The sequence below is a fragment of the Dermochelys coriacea genome, chromosome 22, assembly GCF_009764565.3.
Source record: "Dermochelys coriacea isolate rDerCor1 chromosome 22, rDerCor1.pri.v4, whole genome shotgun sequence".
Taxonomy (NCBI): Eukaryota; Metazoa; Chordata; order Testudines; family Dermochelyidae; genus Dermochelys; species Dermochelys coriacea.
This window is the reverse complement of record NC_050089.1, coordinates 9183399-9202789: the sequence shown is the minus strand read 5'-3', so window position 1 is coordinate 9202789 and position 19391 is coordinate 9183399. Positions and strand designations below refer to the sequence as shown.

The 19391-nt window shown below is 46.4% G+C and overlaps 1 protein-coding gene across 7 annotated transcripts in view; it reads left to right on the top strand.

Annotated features, from left to right (window-relative positions):
- The window catches only part of B3GAT1 (beta-1,3-glucuronyltransferase 1), an 83201-nt gene extending 64046 nt beyond the window's left edge, over positions 1-19155 (top strand). For 5 of the 7 annotated variants that reach the window (XM_043500827.1, XM_038381037.2, XM_038381041.2 and 2 more), the window contains 2 exons: positions 2536-3044; positions 9173-12395. In XM_043500827.1, coding sequence (XP_043356762.1) covers positions 2536-3044; positions 9173-9562 — 899 coding nt within the window. In that variant the 3' untranslated portion in view covers positions 9563-12395. Of the gene's footprint in view, positions 1-2535; positions 3045-9172; positions 12396-16976; positions 17093-17740 lie in introns of those variants that run through there. The other 2 variants (XM_038381040.2, XM_043500826.1) reach the window with 2 other exon arrangements.
- Positions 19156-19391: the final 236 nt, after the last annotated feature.

The following is a 19391-nucleotide window of genomic DNA, read 5'->3' as shown; positions in this document are numbered from 1 at the left end:
TACTCTCTACCTGTAGTCTGATGTGCTATTTAAATCTGGCAGCAGCTCCAAGACCTTTTGAGTGGCTTCACCTCCTCCCCTAAATGAACTGTAGGAGAAGGGCTCCTCTGTATTACTCTGTCACAGAACTGGCTCAGGACAGCTCTGAGAGAAGTTATAGTTCTGCCCCCATCCCGAGAGGTCCCCCTCACCCCGAGAGGTTCAAGTGGGTGAGAGCTCTCCCCATGAGCCTGGAGGAGTGCAGTGCAACAAAGAGGAGCATACTAGAATTGAAAGGCGATTGTGTTGATGCTATTAAAGGAAAACGGAGTTCCGTCTTCTCACCTCTCCAGGCTCAGCTCAGTGCCCTGGAAGGTAGGAGACACTTCTATAAATGAACAGTGACCTGCAAGGCAGAAGGGTGGCCTTGAGGGTATGACACAAAAGTGGGAATGAGTCCTGTTTCCCAGCCCAACTTCTGACTCACTGGCACACCCTGGGCAAAATGCTTCCATGCTCTGTACCTCAGTTTCCTCATCTGTACAATGGGGATGAAGACATTGGCGTGCCTGAGAAGGGTGTGTCAGGATAAATCCATTCATATTTGTAAAGTAGCTTTGAGAGACTTGAGTGGGAGGTGCCAGAGATGAGAAGAGCAAATTAGTATTGGCCAGCATGGCATGTGAGGAGTGGAAGTGCCAGAGGATTTAAAGCTAAGGTCTTGACCCGCAGGTGATGACTAATGAGCCCGTGTGTCCTGGCCAAGTTCCACTTTGTCTAATTATGTTCTGCCTCTGTGCTATCAAATACAGTTCACAGTTTATTCAGGGTGTGAATTGCTTCCCGTGTTTCAGATTTCTAGACTGCTAGGCTGTGCACAGTGGAGGCAATTTATCTTAGAAAGGGCTTGATCCTGGCAGGTGCTGAACTGTCCATCTGTTTTCAGTGGAGCTGGGGATGATCAGCTACTTGACATATTGGGTCTTAAGTCACTTGTGGTGTTTACCCCCAACATCCAGGTTGATGGGTGATGGAGAATAACATAGAAGGGTATACCAAGAATGTAGGAATTGTTCTAGTGGGTCAGGCTTATGGTCCATCTACTCCTGTATCCTTTTGTCCTCTGGTATTTCCCAATGTTGGGAAGTGTCAAAAGCCCATATTACACTATTATCACATGCCCTGCAGACAATGGTTGGCTTATATCCTGGATCATAAGTGTTGATAACTCTCATTAAGTTTGATCATCCCTAGTGTAATTATAGATTATGCTCTTAATGGTACTCATGACAGGGCTGCAGTGCTCTGGAAATGGCAAACATGAGTAGGCTTGGAAGGATTTCATTTTTATTGGTAAATGTCAGTTTTGTTGTGCGCACAGAAGCAGACAAAATGTTTCCATCCATAATAATCAAAACGTACAGATAGGCAAAGTATTAAATGCTGCTTGAGAAATTGTTACAGTTTAAGGATCTTTACTTTGTGTATTATGATGTAATGCCAACAATATGTGCTTTAACAGTGTTAAAGCTTTTCTGTTTTGAATCTCAACATCTAGTGTCGTTAAATAATTATTCTGATCCCTGCAACTATGAAAATTTAAATACGTGAAAAGCAGAAAAAAAGTTAAAAATAAGCATTGGTACTATCTGTCAAAATTTATAAAAAAGTACAAATCGAAATCAGCAGCCTACATGTGAAGGTTTATCTCATCTTAGCCAATATAGCGTGAAATTCTTGGTAGGGGATTCTGAAGTCCTGGTTGTTTGTACTCGTTGCAAGAGTTGTGGTGGTGGTGTTTGTATCTGTAATATCCTGCATATATCCCTCCAAGATTCCTGACCAGGACTTTGGAACAGCCAAATAAAAGACTGCCTCAAAAGACCCTAGGCCCCACCTGGAAGGTTAGTCAGAGCTGTGTGAACACTTGTGGTGTGACTAGGTGACATATTTCAAGATATCAGCTCAGTGCCTGGATTTAAGGGGCACCTCCTAAATGGGATACAATGTTACCCTGGCCAAATCCCAGTGTAAGTCAATTCCATTGTGCTGACCCATATTGTCTCTGGGTCTCCCACTGGTTATTCTTCACTTGCTGTCCTGAGCTGTTGCTATGCATTTGTGCACAGCTGCAGAGTCCTGCCCCGGTGGCAGGTGCCGCTCCATGGGGCATGGAATACAAAGTACTTTGGAATCCTTTGGGGTTGGAAGGTGCTGTATTAGTGTCAGAGTGTCTGTTGTTCTACACCCGTATGTCGCACTCAATTGTTTTTTTGGGACTTCAAAACTTGCTGTTCTGAGCAGTTCCCTCCTGCTAGCCTGGAGCTGTCAGAACTTTGCCTGTGGGGCTAGTTCACCAGCTGCCATCTCTGTCTTGTGGGTTCTTTGTTTCTTGCAAAAGGCCTCTGTTTTCCAGCTTGTCTCCTTTGCTCTCAGACCAAGAGGGTGACCTCCCCTGCTAGCAAGCTGCCTGCTGGCTTTGCCGAGGGAGTGGTGTAGAGGAAACTGTTAGAGGACTGACTGTGTGTGTTCTCTTTTTCTCATGCCCTTGTGCAGATGAGGGTGGCGACTCCAGGCGTGATCTGGCCCAAGGCTCGGACTCCAAGGAGTACTGCCTGTCAGACCGTGACATTGTGGAGGTGGTGAGGACAGAGTACGTTTACACCCGCCCACCCCCATGGTCGGACACCCTGCCTACCATCCACGTCATCACCCCCACCTACAGTCGGCCGGTGCAAAAGGCGGAACTGACGCGCCTGGCCAACACCCTCTTGCATGTGCCCAACCTGCACTGGATCCTGGTGGAGGACTCTCAGCGGCGCACCTCTCTCGTCACCCGGCTGCTGCGGGACACGGGGCTGAACTACACCCACCTCAATGTGGAGACGCCCCGCAACTACAAGCTGCGGGGAGACATGAGGGACCCCCGGATCCCCCGTGGGACCATGCAGAGGAACCTGGCCCTGCGGTGGCTGAGAGAGACCTTTAACAAAAACAGCAGCCAACCTGGGATTGTGTACTTCGCTGACGACGATAACACCTACAGCCTGGAGCTCTTCGAGGAGGTAAGATGTAAGCAGGGCCTGCTCGGCTGGGTTACGCTCTCCTCCATCCCCGCTGCCTGAGCTTGCAGGTCTCTGCACAGGTCCCCAGAGGCCAAGCACAGGAGCATTCATAACAACGTTACTGCTTGCAACACAGAGTAACAAGGCACTTGGTGTCAGTGACCTGCTCCAGCCAGCAGGTAACACGTTTACGTGCTCTCCCGAGCCCAGGGTTTGTCATCGCCACTTAGTTTAAGTAAAATACACCCCTAAAGCAATGTCACTTAAACCACCTCTCAACATGCTCTGGTGCCTAGGCACCAGGCAGTGAAAATGGGGCACATTTGCTAATGTCAAAGGGACCATGGGAAAAGTAGTGCAGACCCCACATTTAGGGTGAGGGTCTATGAATGGGGGAGGGGGCACCGGGCATTGCTCTTTGTGCCAGTTGCAGAGCCCATCATCTTGGATTCATTTAATAAGTGTTTGTGAGGGTCCTGCCATTCGGGGGGATCTGGTGACCAGAGCTGGGCGAATAACTGATCGGTTTGCTGGTGGTACCGAAAAATCAAAACCAAAAATTCACTTTGGAGCAAACTGAATTTTTTAAAAAAATGTTGTGAATCAAAAAGTTGGGGGAAAAAACTGATCCAGATTTCAAGCATTTTTTAACATTTAAAAAAAATTCAAGGAGATTTGAAAACAATCATTTTCAATCAAAATGTTTCATTTAGAAACACTGCATTTTTACATTTTCTATTTTATATTAAATATTCTTGGGAGGTGGGTTTGAAACGAATTCAGTGAAACAGACATGAATCCATGAAACGTTTAGTTGTTGTGGAATCTGCATTTTTTGCCACGATAAGATGTTTTAGTTTAAAAAAAAAATGCCCAGCTCCAATTGTGACCCTCAGTTACCACTTCCTTCCAATCAGCCCCAGGTCTATGCTGCCCCCTCTATGAACTGCCTGCTCCCATCAGATCCTGGCTATTCCCCTTTAGATGGTCTGCTTCATTGATTTCTGTGGGAATGGAGGGCAGCGCCACATGGGGACATTGATCCTGTAGCAGGATCAGGCCCTTAATTGTCTTAAATGGAAGGCTCGCTGGCATCATCTAGGCTGTTCAGGGTAGAGCCATCTGGTTGGCTCCTCCAGTCCTCTCTTTCTCCACTTTGCAAAGCTGTAGAAGTATGAGTTATGGTTGCTTCTCACTTGATTAGTGCTGTCTGGAAATGCATCCACTGTGAAATCTTCACTGGTCTCTCTCAGCCTAAGCATAGGTGAGTGTGCATGTGAGAGACGGGTCTGGATGGCTATAATATGCCCTCTAATGTCCTTAAAACAGTGACTGTGTTAGAGATGGCTCACAGGGCGGGAAGGTAGCTATGCAAGTTAAGGGCAGCTGTGGAATGAATAGGTTCAGCAAAGGAATAAGGAGCAATGGGTTTACTGCAGTGTGATCCAAGGCGATAGGCTCAAGAGATGATGGTGACATCTTAAACTATGGCAGAAGAAAGGAGTTCCAAGAATGCACCTAGGGCTTGACCCTGCAACCTTTACTCATGCGAGTAGTTGAGCTGAAGCCAATGGGACTATTCTCATGAGTAAGGGCTGGAGGATGGGCTTGTGGTTCCAGTCCAGGACTGGGACACGAGATCTGTTGAAGCAGGTTTCAAATAACTGGGAGTTGCATGACTCAGGTCTAGTTTGAATGGTCTCTACATTCTCATTCAGTTTGGAAACAGCTTTCACTGCCTGCAACCAGCCTATAAATATCCTTTCCTAGACAGCTGTGTAGGAGTCCTTGCACCTCACCCAGTTGGCATGTATTGGAAGATGCTTTCACTTGTTGGGCTGCAGCATGCTCTCTTGGTCAGTGGGGGTGAAGTTCCCCCCTGTGCAGAGCACCAGCACAACTGCCACTTACATCCCACCAAAGTCCTTGTAATAGGACTTAAATGGCTTTGTGCTTCCATATGCCTTACGAGGGAATTTCACCCTGACCCTGTACCTAGGGCATCTTCCCCAGGTCACACTCCATTTGGCTTGTACCATCCTACTTCGGGCATCATTGGGCCTTCCCTTGTTTCCTCACTGTTTGCTTGCCCCCACCTCAGTGTCTTTATTACTTAAATTCTGTCTCTGGCAAGAGCATGCTCTGCATAGATCTGTGGCCTCCCTCTGGGTAAATAGAGCCCTTTCAACGTTCTCTGAACAAAGTCAGGCAGTACAATGGTTGCCCTTGCAGGACATCTTGTTCAGAGACGCACTGTGCGATTGTCTCTCCAGGCTGCCGCACATGCATGGAAAGCAGGCGTTTGTCAATGCTTGTTTGTTCTGAAGAGCGTAACCCTTCAGATTCTGCCACTGAGTTGACTAAACCTAGGCTGTAAACATGCAAGCAGGGCTCGCCTCTGGGGCTGCTGATTTGCAGCATCCAGAGACAAACGGGCTCCCAGGTTTTTCTGACTCAGCTCAGGGAGATGGCTAAAATCTCATCCTTGATGTCTTCCACTGTTTCCTTACAGAAGTGGCTTTGAGAGGAGACTGAATTTAGCTGATTCCTTTAATAATTTCTCTTCCCATCATGTCTGTTCTGCACATTTGTCTATGTACATGTGCAATCATGCTCATCTAGATGTTACAAAAGATGAGCATCAAACTTGGCCTGATCTGTAGTGCACCTCCCTCTGGGCCTTGCCTGTAGATGTGCTAACCTAATCTCAACTGGGAGGCATCACTCTCTTTTTCAAGAGGTGCTGCTGAACTGAACCTCAAAAGGCTCTATTCACAGTGTATTATACCACCCAACAATGATGCTTCTTTCTTTGAAGTGAAGGGTCGTGAGAGTCCAGAGGAGAGCAACAAGAATGATAAAAGGTTTAGAAAACCTGACCTGTGAGGAAAGGTTTAAAAAAAAAACAAACAAAAAACAAAAAAAAAACACCTAGGCAAGTTTAGTCTTGAGCAAAGAAGACTGAAGGGGGGACACAAGTCTTCCAATACGTTAAGGGCTGTTAGAAAGAGGACAGCGATTGCTGATCTTCATGTCCACTAAAAGTAAGATGAAGTAATGGGGTTATTTTGCAGCCAGGGAGATTTAGGTTAGCTATTGGGAAAAACTTGCTAACTATACCAGTTGTTAAGGGCTGGAATAGGTTTCCAAGGGAGGTTGTGGAATCCCTGTCATTGGAGGTTTCTGCCAAGAACAGGTTGGCCAAACACCTGTCGGGGTGGTCTAGGTTTACTTGGTCCTGCCTCAGTGTGGGGAGCTGGACTTGACTTCTCGAGGTCCCTTGGAGCCCTGCATTTCTGAGAGTCTGGGGTGGGTGATGATGGCTGAAGATAGGGAGCTTAGTATGAAGTCTGCATGGAGTGTATTTGACGGTCCCTGCTCCAGCACAGACATGTTCCAGAGAGAAGGATTCTATTTGTTTGGAGGTTGTGTATGTTAGTTCAGAACAGGCTTCCTGTCTCTGCCTTGCATCTGGCCTACAGCTCGGGGTTTAGTGTCCCCATGAGACAGTCAGTGCCCTTTTGGAGAGGCAGGATTATGTTCCCAACAATGCAGCTTTTCATCAGCCCCAGAAAAGACAGATCCTTTAGGTGCCATCACCACATTGACAAGGGCACAGGAATAACTTCACAGGGAACCAGAGACTTTAAGGGCAGGAAAGATCATGCCTCCATCCTTCTAAACAGTGAGGACTTCCCTGCATTATGTTTCAGTCTAGTTTTAATATCCCAGGCAATGAGGCTCCCACCACGTTCCTTGGAGGTTCTTAAATTCACTATTGTTTTAAATGTCATTTGGGAGATGGTGTCTCAAGTGTTTAGAGCTGCGAGCCAGGACTCCTGGCATTTAGTTTTATCTATGTCACAGACCCTCTGGAAGAAAGCAAGTCATTGCTATCTGTGCAGGTGCTTATATGTTCCCCATCACTGCAATCCATGTACACGTCTCGTACATTAACAAAATTATCCTCATGGGGGTAGAGGGAAGGGTCATTATCCCTATTATGTGTATATATAGGGAAACTGAGGCACAGATGAAGAGACTTGCCAATAGTCACACAGGGAGACTGTGGCACAAGAAAGAATTGAACCTGCATTTCGAGTCTCAAATCAGTGCTTTCCTCACAAGACTCTCTTTCCTTCCTTTATGCCTGTCTCCTCCACTATTAAATGGGTATTGTAACACCACCTTTACCACCATGACATGAGGCCTGCTTAACATTTGCAAAGGGCTTTGGAAACCTGAGCAGAAGTGTTTTTTTTTTAGTTTCACTCCTTCACTGCTAGTTCTACACCCCCTATGAACCTATCCCCTTCCCCCCGCCTCCTTGGAAGACACTTGTAGTCATGTAGTCACTGATCTGAGATGATTTGTTGCCTTGCGCTCCTGGAAGCTCTTGTGGTACAAGACATGATGATCCCCTTCCTCCTCATTCACTAGTTGCCATGCCAGAGGGTCCCTTGTTCAGCCTCTCTTTAGAGGTACATATACTGCACCCATCACCATGGTATAGGGGCACCTATTCCCCCCCCCCCCCGACCTGTTTCGTAAGGACTTCTGTTTTAGCTTGCATTCATTTGCACAGACTGGTGTATTGAGGTCAAGGGGGCAGGCTGTCGTCTTGGCCATTTAGCACAGACCTAAATCCTGTAGCAAAGAACCCAGTAAATGAGGTTTGTACATAAGACTGCAGGCAGACCAGGCTGAATGCTGTTTCAATCCAGCTGCCTCATTACATCCTTCTCTGTGGCAGGTTCTAGCTACAGCACCAAGCACTACCGTGAAATGAACACTACCTATTAAGAAGGCATGAGGGTGCCTTTGTTAACTGACATGATGTTGTCTCTGGATTCCTCTTCTCTAAGGTTGTCAATTTTGATTGGATGTATTCCTGGAGGTGTCATCACATGATGTAATCTTTTATTAAAGATTAATCTTCAATTCCTGGAGACTCCAGAACAATCCTCGAGGGTTGACAACCCTCCCCTCCTCCCCCTGAAACCTACCTGCATTAAGAGGCACCAAGCAGCCAGTGAAAGGGGCTGCACAATAAACATAGGGGACTAGTTCCTGTGGATAAGGGCTGCCATTAGCATGTGTGCAATGCAAAAGGGCAAGTGCCTTCAACTCTTCAGGTCTCTCTCACTGTAATTAGCATTCATGAGATTAGCACTGGGAAATCCCCAGTCAGAGGGTCTGGATGAAAAGCAGAAGATGCAGCAGAGGAAGCATGCTCCTGCCAGCAGAGCGGAGACAAGACAAGGGATAAATTGCTGCAATACCTCATTCTATTTGTTTGGAGTTTACTAGGCAGCCAGGCTTCTAAACTGCCCCTCATTTGAGAACCACGTTCGTAGTACTTCATTCCAAATGTTGTTCTATTTCCCATCAATGGTGACTCACAAAATGGAGGCTACCCTGAATATCACTTGAAGCTAATTCTCCTCTATAGTTTAGTTTCCAGGAATCTTGTCTTCCTAGCTCTGTTGCTAACACACCATGTGACACTGCACAAGCTCTGCCCCCCAGTGCCTCAGTTTTCCCATCTGTAAATGGGGATGATGATGCTGACCCATCTTTGTGTGTGAAGCACTTGAGACCTGTGGATGAAAAGCAGATTTTAAAACTTTGGCTGTAACTCTTTATGAAGCCTTTGCCACAATGAGGTCTCAGCAGGAGTAATTAGTATAACTGCGCATATGCATATTTGCTAGCATCTTTACCTGAGACTCTCCAAAGCACTTTGCTAGCCACCCTGCAATGCAGGGCTTATCCCCTCGTACAGTTGGGCAAATGGAGGAATACAGAGGTCAAAGTACATGGCCAAGGTCACAAAGGGAGCCTGAAGTGAAGCTGGGAACAGAACCCAGCCTTCCTGGCTTTCATTTATAGTGCCTTGCTTCTCTGTGTCCACTGGCCTTTACCTGCTTCAGAACATCCAGGTCTGGTGCTGCAGTGAACGCAGAGGTCTTGCTGGGGACTGTCCGGAGTCCCTGCATGTGGCATGTGTGGTTTAAGTAGTTTGGACTGAACACTGTGTGTGTGTTAGCAACTGTCAGAGCGGGTGTCCTCTCCCCTCCCACCCCACCCCACCCACTCACTGTGCCCTTCTCTCTCCTTGCCCCCAGATGCGCACCACCAGGAAGGTGTCGGTATGGCCGGTGGCCTTCGTGGGCGGCTTGCGCTACGAGTCACCCAAGGTGAATGCAGCGGGGAAGGTGTATGGCTGGAAGACTGTTTTTGACCCCCACCGCCCGTTTGCCATCGACATGGCGGGCTTTGCTGTGAACCTCAGGCTGATACTCCAGCGATCTCAGGCTTACTTCAAACTGCGAGGAGTGAAGGGTGGCTACCAAGAGAGCAGCCTTCTCCGGGAACTAGTGACCTTGAATGACCTTGAGCCGAAAGCTGCCAATTGCACTAAGGTATGGACTCTTTCTGGTACATGGACCCACTCTCCTGCATCTATCACTAATCACAATTGCAAGGAAATGCAGAAACTTGAAAAGGGAGCATAGGAACTGCCATATGGGATTAGATCTGTTGTCTAACCAGGCCAGTATCCCATCTCCCATCCCTCAGGGTTAGCCCAATGCTCATCCAGTCCAGTATCCTGTCTCATGCAGCTGCTGGTACCAGATGCTTCAAGGAAAGACACAACCCGCTTCCTTCCCCCTCCCCCCCCCCATGGGTTATGAAGTAAAATACATAGTGGGGAAGTTTCATCTTAACCCCAGGCCCTTAGTGGCTTGCTTCTGCCCTGGAGTATGAGGGTTTATCCCCTCTATAAATATCTCTGCTAGTTATGGTTACTCTACATGACATCCTTACTGTTTACATGAATGTCTAATACTTTTTTGGTTTCAATAATGTCCTGTGACAATAAGTTCTACAGATGAATTATGCATTGTGTGGAAGAGCATTTCCTATATGAAATGTGCTGCCTTGCAGTTTCATTTTCATGTATAGTAGTGAACACCAAAGTGAATTTGCAGCTATGCTCCCGCTTCTCAAAAGGCGTTACAGGAAAGCATGGATTTTAGAGGGGCGAGGAAGAAAAGAATAATGTCCTGCATTGTGCTGGGAAGCAAACTGGCATCCATGTGGGGTGTGGTGGCAGAGATGGGATCCAGGGCAGAGCTGAAGAGGCATGAAGCAAATAGAGTTGACTGGGACGTTTCCATCAGACAGTCCATCTGCTCTGCTCACCCTCTCTGCTGCTCTGGGCAGCACTGAATGTGTGCTGCTCTGCCTAACAAGAACGTGACAATGACAATGTGTCCTAAGAGCGGAGGGAGGTCAGAAGTGAGATCTAATGCTGGGGTGAATGGGGGGAGGAGGCATGTTGTGTAAACACTCTAGATTGATTCCCTCTTAGAAGGGTAAATGGACAGGATGTAGCAGGCAAGGGGATCCAATGTCGGGCAAAAGCTTCCTTGCAAATGCTTAGAGCCTAAAGCTGGCGCAGCAATGGCTATGTTGCCTCTAGAAATACACACAGAAGAGCAGCTTTTGATGTGAAGGTAGCTGTCAGAGTAAGGCATCGTGCTGGAAAGCTGGGGCGAGAGCAAGGCCAGCTGCGGTGGGATGTGCTGTCAGGACTTTGTTTCCAGACAAGGGGGAGATTTTGTTCCTTGAGTCAGACAGGAGGCAACTTCTGTGCTATGGATCAGGAACTGAAGAGGTGGCAGCAGGAGGCGCTGGTTGAGATTAGGAGCTGGCTGTTTTCTCTGTGACATGGCAGTGGAGATATCACAGGGACTCAGTTTTGAGCCGGACACACTGTGATCCTGACCAACTCTCAGCACTTCGGGTGTCCTGCTTTGCGTCTCTGTTTCCAGCTGCCACCAGCCTCCCTCCAGCAATTATCACATAACTCATCTGCCCAGCGTGAGGTAGACAAAGACCAAATTCAACAGAGGCAGAGCTCAGAGAATTCTACACAACAAGTGAGGGCACGACAGCAGAGATGCCTCCCCTTCTAAACAAGGGAGCTGAGCAGTTTGTATGCCTGGAGAGTGATGATAGCAGGGTTTAGGGTAGCTAAGAAGGGGCAATGCATGCTTGGAAACTTTACTTGTTAATGGGAACGGCTCTGCAGTGACCTCTTGCGGGGGTGGGTGGAAGGAGAGTATTTTAAGCTGTGCTGAGACTCTCATCATCACCGCTAGTGGGTGTAGGCTTGTTCAGAATCCAGCCCTGAGAGGAATGATGGTTCAGGGGTTAGGGCACCAGCCTGTGACACCAGAGATCTGGGCTCCCATTGCCTGCTCTACCACAGACTTCCTGTCTGACCTTGGAAAGTGAAGGGGATAAAATCAGTGGCAGTTGGGCACCTAAAGGCCTTTGAGGATCGTGGCCTTAGTGTGTGTGTGTGCGCCTCAGTTTCCCATATGTAAAATGGTACTTTTCTCAGCTTCACAGAGGTGTTGAGGATTAATACACTAAGGATTGTGAATCTCTCAGATATGACGGTTAATGGGGGCTAGACAGGCACACAGGTAGACAGCCCTTTACCTGATGCCTCCTTAGATGTCCCGTGTGCTGCGCTGGTATTCATTTTTAACTCTCTCAACTCAAACACACAAACTGAAGCGCCTGCAAAAAGCTTATTTACTGGTCAATAAATAAAGTCCTGTGTTGCCCTCCTTGGTTTAATACCTGCCTGAAAGAGTGGGAATGAAAAGATGATGATCTTAACTGTGCGCACTGCAGGAATTTCTAGACAAAAGGAGGCAGCCAGCCCTGAAATTCCTGCCAGGAGCTGCAAATGCTGAGAGGAAAAAAATGAAAAGAGAGCTTTTTCCATGGAGATGGGGGGAGATATGCTTCTCTGGGAGAGGCAGACTTTTGTTTTGAATGGTTTGGGTAGCAATTTATCAGTCACACTTTAATTAAAGGCCCACATTCTGCCCTTTCTCCTGTCTCTCGGCTGCACTATGCACTGGGCTCCAACCTCAGGCTAAATCTGTGTGTTTGAAACTGTGTTTGGGTGATGCGGGAGAAGGAAGCCAGCCTGCTGCCTAGTGTTGGACAGGGATGTTTTGCTGCTGGTGCTTCTGAGGGGATTAGGGAGAGGCTGAGAGTTTCTGGACAGAGAGCTGGAATTAGATGCCACAGTAAGTGCGACCAGCTACCGCCAAGCCTACAGGCTAAGGATGGGGTTGATGGGGAAGAGTGGCGCTTCCTCACGAGCATCTGTGGAAGAACAACACTGCAGCTATTGCAGGATTTGCGCTAGCTCTACGAAGAGAGATAAATCCCTTCCCTAGGTAAGATGGAGAATCTGTGTGAACTCTGGTTCTTGCCATGTATTTTCCAAGATGCAGAAATGAACTGGCTCCTTTTTTTTTTTTTTTTTGGTCACAGATCTGATGTAGCTCAAACTGGCACTAGGACAGAGCGAATCCAGCATGATTCCACTGATGAAAGTAGGAGGCGAGAGGTGCTCCTGGGGAATAATTTCCTTCCTTGTCAGATTTCCTGTGATAAAGTGTGTGCGCTGAATGCAGTGCAGATGAAGGAGGAGATCAGATTGGCAATCTCCATTTGTATTTGTTCTCTCTCTCTGTGAGCTGAGCAAGTATCTGCTAGGGCAGGTTTACCCTCCTTCTGCTTGAGTTATTCCCCAGTGTTTGGGATGCCAGTCTTACAGGGCTGCACTTATTTGGATTGATTGCAAATGTTCCTAGGGCAGGGGCTATTTGATACTCTAGGTGCCAGTGGTCACGCAAGGTCTTGCTTCTGGTGCCAGACTGGCTGAGCCTGACTTAATAATCAGGAGGAAAAGGCCTGAGGAAGCCCCTGAGGCTGTGACTCCAAGGCAGTGGTTGCAGATAAGCAGAATTTAGAGGAATTTAGGCTTTGAATGGGGGACATGTTCAGATTTCAGCCATCAGCACCAGTGCAGTCTCCGAGTTCACATAGGGTTAAATTGCTGTCACCAGCACCAGGGCAGCTTATCTCAGTTACGAGCAGGGCAAAACTCTGGTGCAACTAGTGCCTTTGCTTAACTGCACTAGGGGGTTTGTGCTAGTGCAGTGACACCAGCGGCTGGGCCACTATTAACTCCCTAGCGTAGACAAAGCCTTATTTTAACCCTTTTTCTTTTCTGGGCCACACATGCTTTGTTTGAAGCTTCAACCCTTGCTCACATTAGGGCTTCTCTGAGCCTTACTGGATGGGGAAGGGCATAAATCTTGATGTCCAAGTAACTATGGGCATGGTCATAGTCATAGCTATAGTAGATATTGTCTGAGCTTTGCCTGGTTCATTTGCCTCTGGTCAGGTTTTGGGGAATCCCTCTGCTATGTCAAGCAACATCCCATCCACTAAGCTATCCCCCTTTCAATGCAGCTACTTGTGTGTGCAAGCTTAAAAGCTGCCAGCTTGTAAGCACAAGCTGGAAACTTGCTTTTAGAGAGCAAAATGTGATGGCTTTGGATGTTTGCAGAGGGAGCATGCTTTAAAATCTAATTAAACAGCTGTGTAAATCTGATTTGGGGGGAGGAGGAAGGGTTAGTTTAGCTCTAAAGACAACCCAAGAAGCAGACAACTGCTTCTTCAGGTGGGCAGTCCAGGATACCAGCCTCGCCCTGAGCCACTTGCAAAACATCCCATGCAACATCATAAAGATTCTAGCCACAAGCTGAGTGTCTGCTTTGGAATACACATGAATGTAAATGAAGGGGGGTCACTTAGGAAATGGGCCTAATATTCCCCTGCCTTTCACTTGGGGTTGTCACTACACCTGTGTAGAGACGGTAGAAACTGCCACCAACTAGAATTCTCCATGTGTTCACAGCAGCCATACAATCTTATACTTGCATTGGTGATATGTGCAACACAAGGTGAAAGATAGGAGAACTGGGTCCATGATTGTTTTCCCTTAAACTGCACTGTGCTCCAGCGATTGAATTTGCTAGTGGAATATACTCTATTTGTAATTCCTTGCTACAAAAAGTGACTCTCTAATGAGAAGAATCCTGCAGTAGCAGGGTAAGAGGGTTATCAACTAAGTCTTTTCTTTCCCAGTGTCCTCTGATTCTTAAACTCAGTTACTGCCTGGGTTTAAATGCTGCAGCCATGTGTAACAGGAGATATAGCTGCAAGTTATCATGAGTGAATCCCATTAGAGATATTAAAGGGAGGACACCTGTGATTTGTAAAGTACTGTTCAAAGTGCCCATTGTGCCAAGGGCTGTTACAGACAGGTCTTTTTGCTGTTGCTGCTAGCACAGTAGTAATACAAATGTGAAAATAGTTTTGAGACATGAGGGCAGACTTTAAAAGGCCTGTAGAACTAACAACACCGGTTGTATTTTTATGTATGATCCAAACCTTGTATATAGCAATGGAAATGCATTGTCCTCAAAGTTACAGACAGTTGGCTGAGAAATGAAAAGCTGTTTCTATATTTGATTGTTGCTCTGTACTAGGTGATAATTCCAGTGACCTCATTGAAGAGCATGGTGTAAAGACTTAGGTAAGAGTTGTACAAAGCACTGTATATTATTTTTAGTGGCCCAATAACCTTTTTTAGAAGCCCCTTGCAATCAGAGATAGGGAGCTCAACTTCAGTATTTACCTTGATGAAAAAGTACTATAGAAATGACCCCAAGCTCTGTGCAGTTGCAATTGCAGAGGGCTGGTATAAAAAAAAGGCAAAGTTTTACAAAACGGTTCCATTCTCTGACAAAGTGGTGAGGAAAGCAGCCCAGTCCGGGTTCTTTCCAGCTGTTGGAGGCAAACAGCTCTATTAATGTTGCAGAGAGAGATTCACCTCTGCTGCAAGTGTTGTGCCTGCTTAAACCAGAACTGAATTTAGCCTGCAGGCTTAACTGTGAGTTAAGGCTATGAGTGACAGGGAGCTGAGTATTTAACCACAGGCAAGAGGAACATGCTGAGTTCATCCTTGGGAAGCAATACCATGCTCTTGCAGGTCTAAGGAAAAGCAAGCCAGCACCTTTGCGTCCAAAAGATGGATCATAGAAGCTTGGATTAAACATGGAGTGTATTGCCATAGCAACAGGAGGGGAGCCCTTACAAGGTAAGAAATATCAATGCAAACCAGGTTAGAAAAGCGGGAAGCTGTAGTTCTGAAGGGACCCAACTGCTACCATAATGCAGATGCTAGGAGCAGAGGGATAAGTAGTTACCTTTAGTGTGGGTACAGAGTGTAAACCAGCTTCCAGCTCTGTCTGCTTAGGCATTTTAATAGAGCGGCTAGAAATCTTTTGTGAGACAATTTCCCCAAGTTAAAAATATTTCTTGAATACATTTCTCATTTGTGAAAGTTTTGATTTAAAGATTTTTCCTTCCCCTGCCACTTTTTCAGAGGAAAGCCCCAACAACTATCATTTTCATTTTTAGAAATTCAGTCAGACTGACAATTTTGAAATTGTTCCCTTAACTATATTTTATCCAGTTCTACATTGTACACCACCACTGAGATCAGTGCAGAACTGTTTAGCTGGCTACTATGAATAGGCTCAAATTGGGTTAGAGGCTTTAACAGCAGCAGATTAATATGCTTTGTCTGGCTAGGGCAAGTAGGGCTAAACAGTATTAAACTGGATTAATAGGTCTTTAACCCCCCCCCCAATGCAGGTAATGGCCCAATGCCTAAGACAGTGAACAGAAGTAGAGGAACTGCCTACGTAGCTGGAGGGGTGGGCTGGGCTTATGCAGCAGCATACTCACTTCCAGAGCAGGCTGAGCTCCCATTCACACATCTGGTTGCAAGGGAATATAGCTGAAGTGTGTTGGCGAGCTGTGATTTTGATGGCCTAATAAACAGCGCAGAACATGAGGGGCTGATCGGTGTGAAATTTAACCCATTGGGCCCTAGCGTTTCCAGAGGATTTGATTTTCAGCCGGGTTCCTCAGCGCATGCACCCCAAAATGTACAAAGCAGACATCGGGCACTGAGGGCTGTCTCTCTCTGTGAGCATCAGAGAAGAGATCCCACAGCAACAGTCACCCAGTCTCTTGGGGATGCTTTAGAAGAATAAATGGATAGTGGACTCTAGCTGTTGCTGACAGAAAAGCTCCCACAAGGAAGCCAGAGCCCCTCCAGTTCTGCTTTTTCAAAGGTACTGATCCCTTCTGAGAATCAGGCCTGGGATGGCTTCAGTTTATGTAGATGGTGGTCTGAACTGATGACTCAATGTTTCCTTCCTGTTATACCTAGTAGTTACAAGGAGTGTACAGAGCAACAAGGTGCCTTTCTATTTTCAGCCCAGCTGTCTGTTGTACAGGGAGTGGATGATGCTGTTGCAGTGGCTTGATATGCAGCCACCAAGGGTATGCCTATGGTATAGCTGGAGTGTAATAATTGCTAGCTCAGGTAGACATACATGCAGTAGCTTTGATTGAGTGACCATGATAAAAATGGGGGAGTGCACATGGCACAGGCTGCAGTTTTAGTGAGCTGCCCAAATGCACACCTAGGATCTTGAGACAGGATTAGGCTCTGCATGGTGACTACACTTCTGTTTTTAGCCTGCTAGCTCAATCAAAATCACCACATACGCACCTACCTGAGCTGGAAATTACATCTCTAGCTGCAGCCATGACACTGAGTTGGGATGGTGGAGTGTTTGTCTCTGTAAACACATACAAGAATTTTGATTCCAGAGTGATGAAACAGCCCAAAATCAGTGCAAAGGATGGTAAGTCTTTAGTGGAGGTTGGCTGATAAATAGATGGAAGGAGCAGGTTAATGGCCTGAGACAGCATACTGTCAAATGGGTAATTTTTGCACATGGGGCATTTCAGATGGCACTGGCCATAGGCAAATCTGCCTAAGGCTGTGAATGCACCATTACACTCTAGAGTATGTGGTTAAATAGCACTATGGGTTTAATGTGCAAGAATATTTGTTAGCATAATGCAGAGATGCAGCTAATGACTTCTGTGGGCTTGGTTCAGATTCTAGTCTGGCACACAAGGACGGAAAAACCTGTGCTGGTGAACGAGGGAAAGAAAGGCTTCACAGATCCCAATGTGGAAATCTGATGCTGCATGGCTGAGCGGAGATCAAACAGGTACACCCTCCTGTAGCTACCCAGAGGGAGGAGAGGACTGAGTGGACAAATGTTTCAAGGAACTTGTGAAAGTGCTCTCTGAAAGCCAAGTTTGTGAGAGCAGAAAGGATGGGGTGATATTTAAAGTGAAATTATTGGGCCAAGGAAAGTATTTAGAACATGAGGATGAAAAAATCTTGAGGATAATGGTCTGGTTAACGGAGGGGGCAGTGAAAGAGAAAAGGAAACCTGAAGCTAGAAGGAAAGGGAGAGTATAGTGCTGAAAGAGGGAAAGGTTAAGAAGGAAACTTTACAGTGAGGGTTTGTACACATGGCAAGGCATGTTAATGTATAGCACGCCCCCTTGCCATGCAGTAAAAGACCACTGTACTGTAGCAGGGTCCACATGAAGTCCCACTAAGCCATACTCTGGGCATTTCACAGACTGCATGCTTCATTGAGACACAGTGGCAGCCTGTCCGCTTACTGCTGTTGCTATATCCAGCTTCTTTTTGTAGAGAGGACATCACTTTCTGGGGCTTCATATACTCCTTTTGCCAACACCCAAAAATCATGTTCTCAGACAGGCTTGGGCTAGCTCCAAAGGACAGCAACTAGCTGCAGTGAGGCCAAAGGGTACCCTACCCACTGGTTGTCTTTCCTTTACAGAAGTTTCTCTCATCCTGCAGGCTCCACTCTACAACAGCCAGCCAGACATGCAAGCAGCTGCCAGGACTGCTCCTGACTTCCAAGTGTTTTAAATGTATGAAAAACAAACCATACCTGCACTGCTCAGACTCTCCCGCCCTTCATCCTGGACTCTGAACAGAACTGGGCCCTCTAGAGACAGGAACAGCACAGAAACCGTAGCACTGACCTCACCTTCAGTACAAGGTGCAAAGCCTGCAGGATGCTTGAACTGGAAGGAGCATGTGCAGGGCATGATGCATGCAGGAGGAGGCCCAGCTGGAGCTGGTTTCACAGGGTGTTAGAGCAAGGATGAGAAGCACCACAAGGAATGACACCTTCTGTCTGTGGAGAGGTCACCTTTGCCCTTAATTTTGAACCTAGGTTATTCAGTATTTATTACACGGCACAAGACTGGGTTTTGGGGAGGGAGAAAAGCAAGGCAGGTAGGAGGTAACCAACAAGTATCTCTGCTCTTTCCAACTTGTCCCCCTTTCATCAGCTCTAGGGCTTGGAAGGTGGTCTGACAGATTTGACATACCTCTGTGTATTTGTATTGATTTGTTTACAGCACCTGTGACCATGTTCACTGTCCATGCTGAACTAATTGGAGATGGGTCCTAATCCTCCATCTCTAGTGCTAACCTGACTGAGACAAGCTTTAGGTGTCGGGCTTCCTAAAGTGCGCACCTACCTCAAGAAGCGTTTTTTTAACAATATGGGAGGGAACCACTCAGCATTTCACTGAATGCTGCTGTTGTCTCCAACTTCTACCTTAGGTCTAATTTCCACTGATTCCTTCTTTAGAGTGAACACTCAACAACAAACAGACCCACTTCCATCTTACTCCCCACCTTCTTGAGTACACTTAGTGTTGATATGTCCCATTTCAAGGCCACATCATGCTACCCATAAAAAGCCACTGGAGCAGTTCTATACCTGCCGTTACTGGTGTGCTCTATAGCTCCCCCAACAGCATCACTGTTACTCCACAAAGGGTGGATTGAAAAGAAATAATCTGAACAAAATAACCTTAACCCAAACAACTTCAAATACCTGAAACCATTGTGGTGCAAAGCTTCTTCCTGCAGGAGAAAGGTACTTGGGTGTGGGTTTTTTGACTGTTCTGTGTAAGGTGGGGAATCACAGTCTCTTAGGTGATGCTTCTGTGTCTGAGATTTTGGCAGGCTGACACACAAAAGGAAGTTAAATCAGTTCCCCTCTGCTCCCTTTTAAAAATGGTTTTCCTAAATTACTGCTTAGGTCTGGTAAAATTTAAAAAATCTAATCAATCTCCCACTCTTTTAGAAAAGTCTGAAGCACAATTTTACATGTGAATTAAGGGAAAATGTAATTCTGTAAAGAGACTCACTTATTTTTTTAACCCTTAACAGCATTGCAAGAAATATTCTACATTTTTTTTATGAGTATTAGCTTCAGTGGGCAGAAATCACTCATTGGACTAATGCCAAATCTATATTTCCTAATAAGAAATTGTTTGTTGTATTTATCAAAACAATCACTGGGGAAAAAAGTTACCTTCTTTAGCTGATAAGGTTCTTTAGTTTCCAGTCATAGAAGCCTTGCTACATAGCTTCTGTGAAAACCTATCTTTGTATTCAATGGCTGAAAT